Below are 15,342 nucleotides of genomic sequence, written 5' to 3'. Positions count from 1 at the left end.
TGTCTGATGTGATGATCGTGGAGGGGGTTGGAGCTCTGCGGAGACACCCAGGCTGTCTCAGGCAGCAGGGGCTGCAAGGCGCAGCTGTGTTTTTCAAACTGCGGAACCACCAGCCGAGCAGCAGGAACCCCGAGCTCAACCGGGTGAAGCGACGTCTGCCTCGGCACAACGGAAGTCGCCTGTCGCTGGGTGCAGGATCCCAGGCACTTCCTGGGCTGCCTTGCTGCTGCCGCTGCCACTTCTTATAACAGTTCATTCTCTCGTGACTCAACAAATGGGGGGGCACCTACGTGATTGACCGGTCATTCCATATCAAATATACATATTTGTAATCATTTTGACGTGACCGTAATCGTGTCATACACGAGTAAAATGTTTAAACAAATTTAAATATTTTTACGTTGCCTATTTAGAGTCGAACGCAAAGAAAGCAAATCACTTGAAATACTGAAATTAAATTACCTGCAACTACTGGGAAAAACTACCAGTGAGCTTAATGAGGGAGAAGAGTCTAGTGCAAAGAATACGGCGATTTCTTCCCATTCTGAATTTCTAAAAAATATTGTTATACTACATATTGAGAGTTGTATGTTACATGCCTGGGTATTCACCTGACTGACTGGTCATGTCAGTGCTGCATACTGGTTTAATTCCATGCTTGAAATTCATACCAAAAAGTTCTGTCGCGCCATCCTTCCGAGTGTTTTATTGTTACTGCTTGTTTTATTTATCATCAGATGTGACTGATGCCTTGCATCCCTCCTCCACAGGTCCTCTGGCACCTGGACATATTCCGCCGGAGCTTCCGCCAGTTGACCACACACAAGTGCATGGAGGACTCCTGCATCTTCTGCGCTCTCAAGGTACGCACCTGCAGCGGCGACCAATAAAGGTGGACGCATCTAAGGCCCACGTGTTTGGGCGCCGGAACAATACCCCAACGTTTGAACACACCTGTAGTGCAGCGTTTTCACGACATAACGAGAGGGAATACGCGATCAGATGGTGTACGGCGACAGGTATACATGTAATGATGGAAAGTGGTCAGATATTGGTTCCACGTAGATGGTGGGACAGATCCTAGTTGGCTATATTTAGCTCCAGAGGCATCCAGAACTCCCATGTTTATTTCACCCATGGTCACCCGCCACAAGTTGGCTCGGTTCCCATGGTAACGCAGCACTAGCCCGTAAACAGATGCTGAGGCGGATGCTGGACAGCTGGTAATCACTCCCATGTTTAATTTCCTGCTTCTGTGGGAGGAGAAGGATAAGAGCGAGACAGAGAGAGAGCCCCTTGTGACCAAACTGTTTTGTAGAGTTATGGCCAATTTATGGCACTGACTTTGCTCGAAAAGGACCGAGTATTTTATTTTTTTTTTTCTTTTCAAGCATTGCAAGAGTATGGATGAGAATTGATTACATGTGTTTTTCTGTGTGCCTTCCCATCTGTCTCTCTGAACCCAGCAGCTTGAATTGGTGGAAACACAAGACTGCCCACTAGCTAAGAAATCAATGTAATTTTATCCAGGGGCTTACCGCATATCATAACAATTGTGTATTTCATTGCATATTGATATTTGTTTATTTAGGCATACCAGGCATGTTTTGAAGTATTCAATTTTTATGACAAAATCTGTTTCTCTGATAATGACAACGCAGCGAATAAATAATTGAGTGTGACATGCTGGGAGTGGTGTGGAGCAGAGCGCCTCGAGATGTGCTGAGGGGTGGGTGTGCTGCGATTCCCTTATCAACATCGATAAAAACACCCCCGGGCTATGAAAGTACCACATGTTTTACTTGCTCAGCTTGGGCTGAGGAGCCCATCCTGAAAATCCCATCTCATTTCAACGACCACACTTTGGCTCTTCATGTCATGTAACCCTTCATGTCACCGGCAGTTCGGCATAGTGCCACTTGGTTTATTTCTGCTCCGTTTCCTATCGGTCTCTTTTTTTCACGTGCCTTTTAGAGCAGAAAAACCCAAAACATGACTGTTGGCGATACAGGTGATGTTTCTGAAATAGGTGATGACTGCAAGCCTGGAGTGGCTAAGCAGAGAGCTGGGACTGGGTCAGATCATGGTCCTGGTAACCACCAACATGAACGCTGGCTGCTGTTTCCAGGTGCCTGGGGGAGGGAGATAAGTGTTTAGTGGTTAAGGGAGTGTGGTGGACACTGAGGAGCTCACCTTCCTGTCTACCCACGGTGGTCCTACTGGTTATGGAGGTGGGCCCTGGAGGGACTGTATAGCTTCAGGCATTTCTTCCATGCTGTTTCCTCATTGGGGTTTCCTTCCTCATGTCCCTGTCATCTCATTATTGTGGATTCCTAGTTATCCTTTCCATCCTTCCGTATCTTCCCTGTACATTGGTTCCTCGTATTACGAACATTTATGTTATGAATTTTGAGAGATTCAAATATTTTCCCAGGATATTTGTCTGTTTTGAAGGAAATCCTTCAGAACAAGAGTACAAAACTGCATCAATTCAACTCACTTTCATAGTGTTTACACCTTGTGCCCGGTGCTCCTGAATATTGGTCATCAGGTCGCCATCAACGAGATGAGGAACGGTGCAGATGCTTATAGAATGAACGGCTTGAACAGCAGTTTGTTGGGATAAGGTATTTTGAGTTTTTTTTTTTTTTTAAATTTGTTTTAATTTTCATGTAGTTTGATGTAGGGGGGCGCCGTGGCGCAGTGGGTTGGGCCACAGTCCTACTCTCCAGTGGGTCTGGGGTTCGAGTCCCGCTTGGGGTGCCTTGCGACGGACTGGCATCCCGTCCTGGGTGTGTCCCCTCCCCCTCCGGCCTTACGCCCTGTGTTGCCGGTTAGGCTCCGGTTCCCCGTGACCCCGTATGGGACAAGCGGTTCAGAAAATGTGTGTGCGTGGGTCTGTGTGTGTGTATCCGTGATCTTATTCCTTCGGTCATTACCCAGAATTCATGACCATAGGTGAGGGTATGGATGTAGACCGACCGGTAAATAGAGAGCTTTGCCTTATGGCTCAGCTCCCCCTTCACCACTACAGTCCGGTACAGCAACCGCATTACTGCTGGTCCCAGTCTGCAGCTGATGTCATGCTCCCTTGTCCCCTCATTCGTGAATAAGACCCGTTCGTGTGTGTGTAGTTTGATGTTAATAAGTGTTGATGTTAAATGTTAGAAATAATGGTGCAACTGTGTTTTTACACATTATACCTATATCAGTTTTTTTTTAACAGAACCTAAATTTGGTTATATCTCTGTTATTATCCTTTCGATAGTGTCCATAATAAAGTAGAAAGTGACCAGAACTTGACAAACGTTGCACACACATAAAAGATTAGTCCATCGGCATTTAGAATTAATTAGAAGGCTGTGGAAATTATGCATTTATTTCAGTAATTTTGAATTTTAATGTTGGGGGGGGCGCAGCAGGTTTGACTGGGGCCCGCTGCGTGGCAGGTCTGGGGTTCGAGTCCTGCTTGGGGTGTCTTGCGGCGGACAGGCGTCCCATCGGGGTGCGTCCCCTCCCCCCTCAGCCCTGCGCCCTGTGTTGCTGGGTTAGGCTCCGGTTTGCCGCGACCCCGCTCGGGACAAGCGGTTGTAGACTCTGTGTGTGTGTGTGTGTGTGTGTGTGTGTGTGTGTGTGTGTGTGTGTGTGTGTGTGTGGTGTTTGATGAAAACAAAAATAAGTCTTGACAGTATTGTTTAAAATTTACTATAGCTTTATCTGAGACTTTTACAGAATCTAACAAGCCAATAAACTGATAAAACAGATTGAGTTCCAAAATTATGCAACTGTGTTCATAAATTGAAGAAACAGTGTCGTTTTTTTCAGTTTGATTCCTTACGGTGTCTTGGTCTTGTGTCTCTCTCATGCTTTGCTATACTTTTTTATTTAAGGGGCTGGATGGCCACTGCTCTGTACTTTGGCACGTGCACCGTGACCCTTCTGCATGTCACAGACAGGAGTAAAAATGCGTGCTACCATGGGGATATGCTGCCATCTCTCCATCTCTTAATTAACTTAGGAGCGCCTGCACAGGGCATGCAGAAAACTCCTATCACTGGTCCAGATTTCCCCCCCTTCCACTCTGCCCCCCCCCCCCCCCCACAGATATACACAAATGTACCCTTTTCCCTAAGCTAAAACTCAAACCATGCCACCAATGCGACGGCGGGTCATCTGGCGAGGTCCGACCCCTAGGAACAAAATAAATAAAATTAAAACGCAGCGTGAGCTCCTCTGCCGGGATGTGTCTCACGCGATCTGCGTTCCCTCTCCGGCGCAGCAGGGAAGAAACATTAGTGATGCCTCAGTAAATCCCTACGGGGTGTTCAGGCGTCTGTCCCATGGATCGCCCATCCTTCAACAATCTTATTATTTAAATGTAATGATGTAAAGCGGCTAATGGCGGGTGGAGCGCAGCTAGGCAGCGACGAATATCTGGCACAGTGTACATTCGCTTTTTGCGGATGAGAACAGAAACTATTTCGGGACTTGTTTTTTTTTTTTTCTCAGTGCTTTCCAGTTGGAATCAAAGAAGTCGCTTGACATCAGAATGCCTTGGATTTTGCTCCCATTTGGTTATCTTGTCCAGTGGAGCTGTTAGCCATGTGGGGTCACCTGTTATTACACCGTAGCGTTTCCTACACTGTCTGAACCGCTTGTCCCATGCGGGGTCGCGGGGAGCCGGAGCCTAACCCGGCAACACAGGGCGTAAGGCTGGAGGGGGAGGGAACACACCCAGGACGGGACGCCGGTCCATCGCAAGGCACCCCAAGTGGGACTCGAACCCCAGATCCACTGGAGAGCAGGACCTGGTCCAACCCACTGCGCCACCGCGCCCCCCATTGATAATTTAGTGGTTAATAAAATACCCTTATAATGTGAAGCTTATTGCTAGTTTAGCCAAGTTATTATTCTTACTATAATTATTACCACTATAATAATAATAACAATAATAATACAAATAATAATAAAACTTAAATTATGTATAATAAGGCCGCTATGTGAGGTTTGTACACTAAGTTACAGTGATTTACCCATTTAAGAGGGGATTTTTAACTGTATTTATCAAGATAACTACCTTGATCATGGATAAAGCAGTGGGGATTCACCGATGGGGGTTTAAACCCGGGTCCTTCCACTGGAAGGCGACGGCTCTAACCGCTACACAACCTGCTTGACCCTCCCTTGCCCCGGCTTGCTCCGAGCACTCCTCACATCGCTGCGGTCCCTGTTTGTCTCCAGCGAACCCACCCCCACACTCACAGACACACGAATACACAAAGCGCCCAAAAACAAACATACAGAAACGTATAAACACTAATACTGGCACGCCGAAGAAACAAATTCAACAAGCGCGGCTCCTACACTGACGCACGCAAACGCACACGCCAAAGGAGAGACATATGCAGTGACACGCAGATGCTAAACGCAAAAACAAGATGCTTCGGCGCAAACCCCGTCGGCGGACCATGTGCAGGAGCTGCCCTGCCGACGACGGAAAAATAATTTGCTGGCAAACCCGGTCGCCGTGGCCGTGAAACGGCAAACAGATGGAAGCGGATGAAATCTGCAGGAAGAATCCAAGGAGTGGAATAATTCATATTTGCTTAAAATGCAAGCGGTGCACTTTTGCTGCGTTTGGCAGGTCTCGCCCCAGCACCGCACTGGCGAGCACCATATTGCGATTGCGATTTGCGCAGCGTGTGTGTGTGTGTGTGTTTTCGACATTGCAAACATTGGAGCCTCCGAATGCGACCAGACGGCTCCCGCTGGCGCCGAGTCAGCAGCCGCCCGCGAATCAGAAGTGGGACGAGAGAGCAAGGCAGCGGGCCGCGTCGGCGTCCGTGTGAACCGCCTTCAGAGACCGCGCCGTCCACCGGGGTGTCCGTGCTTCCGCCATGCCGTCTCTCGGATCGCTCGCCTTTCTCTGTGGAAGTCCCTCGTTCCACCCCCCGTCCCGCCTCTCTCCTCTACGTCCCACTTAGTCTCCGTGTCACGCACCTGACGCATCCCTCCCTCCATCGCTCTTTGTCCCCCTTGCAGTCTTCCTTCATGCCCTGTCTCTCCCTGTCCCTTCCATCTGAAGGAGCCACACAGTCCAGGCTCAACTGCAGACCATAGTGATATTCCTGCTGATCCCAAGCATTGCTGCTTTGGTGAAGCTCCATATTGCATCAGAGCGGTGGAGGAGTTGGAACGACAAGTTTTATGCCTTCTGTGTGTGTTTGGGGTGGAGGGATATGATGCATGGTTGCAGTCAGCCACTACGTGTGCGTACGTTTGTGGGCAAGAGGCAGTGTGGTGATGACAAACTGCCAGGTTTGAATCCCACCTCCTGCTGTAGTACTCTTGATCAAGGTACTTACCCCGAATTGATACAGTAAAAATGACCGTGCTGCAAAGCTCAGGTGCAGCGTTACAGCACTTGGGGGCACTCCGTAGGGCATTTTACCCATTTGTGCTTGTACAGTTTAATCGTGATCTAGGGTGCTTTTCATATTATTATTTATTTCCCGCCGCTGCGCAGCGGACACGAGTCTGTGCCGGCCGGTCGCCGCAGTCGCCGCAGTCGCCGCAGTCACCGCAGTCACCGCGTCTCCCGTTGTCTCCGCAGAGCATCTTCGCGCAGTTCCAGTTCAGCAGCGAGAAGGTGCTGCCCTCGGACGCCCTGCGCAGCGCCCTGGCGAAGACCTTCCAGGACGAGCAGCGCTTCCAGCTGGGCATCATGGACGACGCGGCCGAGTGCTTTGTGAGCCTTCCTGCCGCCTGCTTTCGCGTACTGCGGTTGCGTTCCGGTCACTTCTCGCTTCACCGATCTCCGTCGCATTTGCTGCAGCCGCTTTGCGATACCCGCTGCTGGGCGATACGAGATCTACGCCCTAGGTCTGCCTGCGTCTCGCTCGAGGCCCCGCTAGCGCGTCTCTTCCGGCGCTGTAATCCTCAGCGTCGTCCCGGTCGTCGTCGTCTTTCCTCCCGAGACAGAGATGTTCGGAAAAACGTCCAAGCCAGACCCGTCACGCCAAAAAGTTTGCAACCAACTGACTGAGCGTTTTAAAACCTTTGATCGTTTTTAACCCGTTTATTTAGCGCTATAGACATTTTAATTGGTTCATCCACTCCTCTGCTGCTGCCTCTAAATTTTCCCTTCGCCTTTTATTTGTTTGCCGAACGGCATCTTCCCCGAGCTCGCTGGGGACCGCAGGAGCGAGGATGACTCTGAATCCCTGCTCCTCCCATTTATTACCCCAGACCTTATTCTGCTCGAGTAGCAAACTGCGCGTTCTGCTGACATTAAGAACGTTAAAAAAAAAATTGCAAGCTCTCGGCTCCCGCGATCGCGCTTGGCAGCCGTCCGCGCCTCTCGGCTCCGCGGCCCGAACACGCGGGGAGGGCGTGTGCCGAGCACGCCGGGATCCTCTGCGGTTTTAAGGAGGAACCCCGACACATTTTGGCAGACAGACGAGCACACGCCTGTCAATACGTATATATAAGACACACAATCGTCAAAATGTTCACGGTGGATATCCCGGATTTGCAGCATATCACAAATGTGACTGCGTACCGCGGTGATTTAGGATATTGCACCTCCAGTTGCAGTATTCCTCATAGGGTTTGAACCTACACCCACCTGGTTACTAATACAATAGTGCCATTCCCGCGCTTACACCCCGCCGCTGTGTGCGGAACAGTCCTGACAGGAGCCACAGCCTCACAGCTGAATGAATGAAATAATCGCTGTGACATCTAATTAAAAAAAGGCTCACCTAATATGATTATTGGGGGAGGGAGGTATTTTTAGGGTATTTAAATTTTTCGCTTTAATTTGTCAGAGGTCAGCTGGTGCTGAACAAGCGAGTTGCGGTGACTCACCGAGGGCCGCTGCTCTTAATGTCATTCAGAGGGTGTCCATGTTGATTCGATAATGACCGTGAGGTTTGCTTTTTCGTTTCTGGCTCGAGGGTCAGGGGGTGGGGAGGTGTGGAAGGCTCCGAAATGTCATACTGTGTTGATCCACCTATCCCTTGGCGACGGAGGATGCCGTCTCCTGTCTGGGATGAGCAGCTTCATCGGTCCCGTTTTACATTTTATCCACAAAGGAATTCAAGAAATGTGAATACGCTCCTTGTGTGTTCGTGCTCTTGGTTATTGCTGTGGCATCACTTAGAAACACACAAGCGCAGGCACGCGCTCAACGTCCCTCACCCTTCCCGTGCAGGAGAACCTCCTGATGCGGATCCACTTTCACATCTCAGATGAGACCAAGGAGGACATCTGCACGGCCAAGCACTGCATCCCCCACCAAAAGTTTGCCATGACGCTCTTTGAACAGGTGGGTGGTGCCTCTGCTGAACCTTGGTCGTGTCGATCCAAGCCAATGTATCAATGCAGCCTCGTACCTTTGCCTCACATCTCCTCCTGGGAGCTTTCTGAGGAACAGACCCACTGCCATTCCTACTGTATCAGCCCCCACCGGTAGACGATCGCTTGTTCATTTCTCCATCGTGGGTTCAGAATAACCTTATTGGTCCTACCTGGTGAACTTCTCCATTTTCCATCGACACTGAGGGCGTTTTCCATCTTCAGGATATTTGACGCCGTTTCTCGCCTGCTTGCAGTGTGTGTGTAACAGCTGTGGAGCCACCTCAGATCCTCTACCCTTCATCCAGATGGTCCACTACATCTCCACTACGTCTCTCTGGTAAGCAGGGGTGCTGTAGCAAGGGGTTGTGGTCCCAGCGACCGGGAGGTCCACCATCCCTGGGTTAGTGTAGGAAAACGTGGGCTCAGTGTGACTTATTTAATTATTATGCAGCCATTATGAAAATTGTTTTACTTATTTAGCTGATGCTTTTGTTCAAAGCAGATTTCAGCGTTTAGCTACTTACACTTAACCGGCTGGGTGATTACTACTTGAGCAATTCAAGCTAAGTTCCTTGGTCAAGGGTAGTACAGCAGGTTGTGGAATTCAAACCTAGGTCTTTCTAAAAACGGCAGCTCCAAGTAGCACACCCACCTGCTGCCCCCAGTGTGGATGGCATGAGGGTGAGCAGGAGAATCAACATCTCAAATGACGCCAGCAGGGTGGAAGATTTTTCCTAGGAACCGGGAATCTGGATCTCCGTCACACGCAGTTGGTTGTTGACGTTGGTCTGTTGGACCCTGGAGAGCAGAATAAGTGAAACGAGTCATCTGCTTCCTCTCCTGGAGCGGCGTGGCCTCCTGGCCAACACTGCGGCACTACGGCGACCCTGGGGAGGCTGGTGCTGTGGATAAACATGACGTCGCGATGCGTGGGTGGAGGGGTAGGTGGGCAAATCGAGATGGGGAGGGTGGCGCTGTGGGCATGAGCCGCAGACGACTGTGCAGAGCGGAGAACAAATACGACATCCGTCGTCTGCGGAAGCATCCCGCTTTGCTGCGCAGCTTGCCCGCTGTTCCGGGAAGAGTCACGGCACGATATGTAAATTGAGCCCCTCCCCTCCTTCACCCAGCCCTTAGCCCCGCCCCAACACGTGCCAGGCACAACCTCGTGCGACAAAGCGGCTTACACACGCGCAAAAAAACGAGCACGTGTGAAAGCACTGACGCACTCTGCACCATAACTCATTGTTTTCCCTGTTTTCCACAAGACGGAGACGGGCATTGACATGCAGCGACTTTGCAGCAAGGGCTCCTGCATGCAAATACACACACAGACACACACACACACAAACTGCAGTTGATTCTCAGCATGCCCTAATGTCTTTAAATAGGAAATGCCAGTACAGTTTGTTCACGCACAAACCCCCCCTCCAAATGCCCCCTGGGTGATGCTTGTTGGACGTTTGCTGCATTACTGTATCACAATCTGTAGTGAAGCAACATATTTAGGACAAAATACCTTCACCTCCCCATACACACATTCTTCTTATTATTACTATTATTATAAGGTAGCATACTGGATAAAGCTGCCACCTTGCACTTGAAGAACCCAGGTTCGAATCCCACCTTTTGCTGCAGTACTCTTGATCAAGGTGCTTACCCTGAATCAATACAGTAAAAATTACCCAGGTTGTAAATTGCTGTAAATAGCGTAACACTGTAAATAGCTTTGGAGAGAAGCATTAGTTGAATAAATAAATGTACTATAAATGTCTTTATTTAGCTAACGCCTTGGTCCAAGGTGACTTCCGGGGACGCATTGCGTAAGCCAAACTGGTGCTTGCAAGTTTTCAGGATAACCAATTGATGACGGTATAGGATGAAACGGTGTTGCAACCAACACATTAAATCTAGCGCATAAATATACATTTTCAATTCAATGCATGTTTCAAGCCCGACTATTCAGCCGATTAAGGCATCTTCCTCGGATGTAACAACGTGCTCATGGCGCACCTTCAGAGCCGTGTGGTTTTAATTCAGTGGATTCTCAAGGTGACACCTGTGCAGCATACTTCCACACCTGGCTGGCAAGACAGGGAAATTCAACTGATAATTAAACATGTAGCAAAACCCTGTTTTTACCGAAGTGAAAGAGTAGAATTGTTCATCCTTTACACTGCAAAACACAAACCGGCATCAGTCGTTTGAAATTAGATAATTTCACAGTGTCAGTCTTCACAAGATGAGCCTTTGACTGAGACCACGTTGAGATGGTTATGTTTCTGCTGTGTGGTGAAATATGAATGTTAGTAATATGGGACAACAGAATGAAAACATGAACCAGAACAGAACACGCTGAACCTAAGCAAAGTAATTTTGAGGTATTACGGTTTCATTTTAGTTTGGCATCACATCTGAGACACTAGCTACTTTGGAGTTTTCATTAGGCCTCAAGTGTGAGAATCGGAGGGGTCTGTCTTAACCTACACTGTCAAACCTACTCGTGGTTCAACTCTTTAGAGTCTAGACTCCTTCTTTAATACGTGTTGGCAGTGAATTTTCGTGCCGCTGAGCCGTAAGGCAGCAGGGCTGTCGGGACCAGGGTCAGGTTGTCCCAGTCCTTCAAGGCGTGCGTTACTCGACCATTCGTTCACTCTCCGTACAACTGTTGAGATGAAAGGAGGATGAAGGGCTGCACAATGAGAACAGAGGGTGGTGTTGACAACCGTGCAGCGACCTCAGGACACGTGTTCCTTCCAACCCTTTGCTGCAGTAACCAAGCAGTGCGAATGCTGGAGTGCAGAGAGAAACCGACTCCGGACATGTTCGGAGAGCTGCTCCGCAATGCCAGCACCATGGGGGACCTGCGCAACTGTCCCGTGAGTATGGGCTGCATCTCGTAGCAGAGACGTGTAGCAACGGCACTGGCCAAGTACGTTTGCACATACAAGAAATCTCGACATGGTAGATGCTCCTTCATTCATTCATCATGACAGAACATCCACATGAAAAGGTCACCCTTCAGGGACAAAGTTTGAGGGAAATAACAATAATACAAAAACATTGTATTTACCTACAGGGATAGGTGTGAGCATGTCTAAGTATATAGGTCCACAGAGGTGGAAACGACAGTGGTGCTAAACATAAATAGGTGTTGTTGGTGACAGTTTATTCAATGTATTACTGTAGGACATACACTATGCTGCCAGTGCAAATTTCCAGTTAAAAATCTGGCCTTGTCCTTTGTGGTCACAACCCGAACAAGAGTTATGAAGAAGAAGAGGATGGATTCGCACAGCATAAGGTTATCTGTATGTGCAAATGCAAATATGTGTTTCAGTTTCTGTTCCTCCTTGGTCTGTGTGGAATGCCAACAGTTTTGCCCTCTGGTTCTTGGGAGCAGGGAAAAAAAACAAAACAAAAAAAAAACGCTTTTGTATGTGACACTTGGACTTTGAGTGCCTGGGAACTGAGGGTCTGTCTGAAAGTGTCCTGTTGAAGGTCCTTTGCACTCGGAGCACGGCCAGCAGCTGGCTCCCATACAGCACCGTGCTTCACTGTGCCTTCGTGGTAAACAGCCCTGACCCTTGGACTGCTGTTGGTACAAAGCAGCTCCCTGACCGGCTCTCGCTGAACAGTCGTCGTGAATAGACCCGCTGCAGAAGACGGCACAGCTGCTCGATTCCCAAACTTTCAGTAACATGAAATGTTTTAAAATGTTCCGTTAACTCTTGCATCTCTCTGATCACTTTTCATCTGCAGCATAACTTTTAAAGACTGCAAACAAAGAAGACTTTCAGCAGTGCGCTCAAGTGTGCTTTTGTTAGTTCATTCACGACGTGTTTTTTAAATTAAACCCACTTCTGCTTTGTACTCTACATTCTGAACATGATGCGTATTTTCCCCCCACGCTTTCTGAGGCAAAGCAGTTCCGAGTACCCGTCCCTTTGTGTGCAAGGAGCTGCCTGGCTCACACACAATACCTTCCTGTCCAGAGCTGGTACCAGTCTGCGCCAACCTGCTGCCTTCGTTTCCCTTGAGGAAACGAGGCTTGCGTTTCTGCCCCAGCCGCTGAGGTCGGGTGGAGGTCACATTAGGCTTTCATTGGCTTCTTCTGTGGGCCGAGGTGCTAGATGATGGGACTTGTAGAGTGTTATCCCATGTTTTTTGGTCATTACAGTAACTTCAGATTGGTTTTCCAATAGCCAGAAGTGGGTTAACTCTTTGAGTCAAGTACCACAGACCAGTGTGTTGAGGGCAGGAGAATTTTTTTTGGATTTGAAGAAGTTATTGATTAGAGTGATGCTACTTGTTGGTCTTGTTTAGCTTAATGTTCTTCCTTAAAAGTGCTCTCACAGCTAGCTTTTGGTGAAAAATGGTTTGGGTCCGCGACTTCAGCAATGGTACAGATGAATGCCAATTCTTGACATTGCTTGTGGCCAGTTTCCCATTGTCCTGCTTCGTCTTGCCTAATCCAAGAACGGACTCTTTGTGGGTGGCTGACTTATTTGCAGCCTTCTCTTCCTTCTTTGGGGGAAAACCCACTGATACCTACAGAGGAGAAGTTGGAGTTATGGTATGGCTGGATGTGATTTGAGTCATGAAACAAGTGGGACTGATGGCCAGCAGAGTCTTAAGTGGGGAGAATGGCACACTCAGGTAATGAAGAAGTGACACTACCCTGATACTGACATGTGATGTATTATTTATACAGCTATGCTAGAGAAGTGCATTGAGATGGAGGATGATGAATAGGGTTATGTGCAAGGCCAGATGTTCTCTGACTGGCTCTGGCATTTACTTGCTGGACCTTGTTCCTTAACTGCTGTCCAACCTGTATGAGGTATGGGAGACAGGCTCACAACTGAAGGCAGTTTTGAGGGACACTCATTCTCAAATGAAAACTTTCACACTTTCAGGGGATCAAACTTTGGTTATTAAGACAACTCCACGTAGATTGCAGAATTCCTGCCTAATGTTGCTATGGAAACAAATTTTTACAGTTTTAAGTATAACACCGTTCATACCAGGTTAACGACAAAAAAATGTACACATCTACTAGGTAATTTTTTCTAGTGTTTCCAGAAGGTATTTAAACCCATTTGTTTACTCCCCTTGCATACAAGGCCAATTGTGGGGAGATGTTGAGAATCCGGCGGGTACTGATGAACTGCCCGGAGATAATCACTATTGGCTTGGTGTGGGACTCGGACCACTCTGACCTCGCCGAGGACGTCATCCACAGTCTTGGCACCTGCCTTCGCCTGGGTGATGTAAGAAATGTGTACAATGCAAATGAATTTGTAAAGACATTTTGAGTCTGACATGAAAGCCCTATGAGCTGTTGAGTTCTCCAAACATTTGGGTTCCTTTCAGATATTTCAGACTTAAACCTACTGCACTTCAAGGCATAGTAGACTGTTCTCCCTGACATCAGAAGCAGAAATCATAAACAGAATTTAAAACATTTCTTGCTGAAGTCTCATCTCCTCTACATTTCTGCCTGGCAGGCAACACAGCTGACCCTCTCACGGTTGCTGGTCTCAAACAGCAAAACGAGAGCAAGCCGTGTCACCTTCGCACGTGGCTGGGTTGTTATGACTTGCATGCCTCAGGCAGACATAACCGCACTGTAAAATTTTTAGCACTTCTGAATGCCATTTTTTATTAATCGCAGTATGCTCAAGGTTTTCAACTGTTTATTGCATAGGGTGCAGTCCAAAGCAGAGATCTGTGGTTGGCATGTAACCTTAATGATTCAGAATAAGCGAGAATATCAGGACTCTAAGATAAGAGACAATCTCTCTTTATTATGTAGCTCTTCTACCGTGTGACAGATGACAGGGCCAAGCAGTCCGAACTCTACTTAGTTGGTATGGTCTGCTACTATGGCAAGCACTACTCCACCTTCTTCTTCCAAACTAAGATCCGCAAGTGGATGTACTTTGATGATGCACACGTAAAAGAGGTAAGAGAGCTTCTCCTATATCCCATGCCATACATCGACCAACTAGACTAGCTAAGCTGGGCACGGCTTTACATTGTGGGAGAGGGAACACTGGCGAATTAAAACTAATAAGTGCCTTCTTAAATATCCATGCTTAGGTAGATAACCAGCTATGTACCTGGATATAAACTGTTCTGAGTTCTACAACTTGCTCTGCAGTCCTGTCTTAAAACATCAGCTGTGGCAGTCACTGTTGCTAACTTCTCGGTCTTCTGGCAGATTGGGCCCAAATGGAAGGATGTGGTGTCCCGCTGTATAAAGAGTCATTACCAGCCTTTGCTGCTGCTCTATGCCGATCCCCGGGGGACTCCTGTCTCAGCCCAAGACCTCCCTTCGCAGCTAGACCTCCATCACTGCACCAAGGCTGGATATGATAGCGAAGACTCTGGTATAGTTCCTCATTGAGCGCTCAAAACTTATGCGCTTCTTTAGAAATTGTCCTTAAGTGCAACGAAGGACAACTCACTGAATGTAAGTGTCGAATTAGTGCATGTGTACATCTCTTCACAGGGTGTATCGATCATGACTCGGCAAGGCTCGGTGACTTTTGTTATCTGGTGCCCTGAAATACTTTTGCTCCCCTACCTCCACAGGTCGGGAGCCGTCTATCTCCAGCGACACCCGTACCGACTCTTCAACGGACAGCTGCTCCCACAGGCACTCTCGTTCATATCATGAGTCCATGGCCAGTCGCTTCTCATCTGACTCTCAGGGCACGGTCATTTTTAACCCTGACAATGACACGAGCTCCCAGTACAGCGGTGATATGGGAGGTAATGCCATTCTCTTCTCTTTACCATATATTAATTGGTGTCGCAAAATCACATGATTACATGCAGCATAAGGCAAAGGCTAGTATAATAGCAGGGTGGGAATATGATATAAACCCTATTCTTAACCTGGCTTATGTGATGCGAGCTTTCATACACCCTCAGGCCCTCAGACTATGTCCGCAGTATTGCACAGAAGAAGCA

The 15,342-nt window shown here is 48.2% G+C and overlaps 1 protein-coding gene across 10 annotated transcripts in view; it reads left to right on the top strand.

Moving 5' to 3' along the window:
- LOC108934885 (inactive ubiquitin carboxyl-terminal hydrolase 54-like) overlaps positions 1-15,342 on the top strand; it is a 58,970-nt gene that overhangs the window by 30,049 nt on the left and 13,579 nt on the right. For all 10 annotated transcript variants that reach the window (XM_018753061.2, XM_018753060.2, XM_018753062.2 and 7 more), the window contains 9 exons: positions 771-863; positions 6,614-6,748; positions 8,216-8,329; positions 8,616-8,698; positions 11,135-11,240; positions 13,488-13,634; positions 14,180-14,329; positions 14,588-14,756; positions 14,962-15,141. In XM_018753061.2, the coding sequence (XP_018608577.2) occupies positions 771-863; positions 6,614-6,748; positions 8,216-8,329; positions 8,616-8,698; positions 11,135-11,240; positions 13,488-13,634; positions 14,180-14,329; positions 14,588-14,756; positions 14,962-15,141 (1,177 nt within the window). The remainder of the gene's footprint in view (positions 1-770; positions 864-6,613; positions 6,749-8,215; positions 8,330-8,615; positions 8,699-11,134; positions 11,241-13,487; positions 13,635-14,179; positions 14,330-14,587; positions 14,757-14,961; positions 15,142-15,342) is intronic.

This window comes from Scleropages formosus, chromosome 3 (genome assembly GCF_900964775.1).
Source record: "Scleropages formosus chromosome 3, fSclFor1.1, whole genome shotgun sequence".
NCBI lineage: Eukaryota > Metazoa > Chordata > Actinopteri > Osteoglossiformes > Osteoglossidae > Scleropages > Scleropages formosus.
Note: the sequence above shows the minus strand (reverse complement) of the source record. Positions and strands in the feature narration are given on the sequence as shown.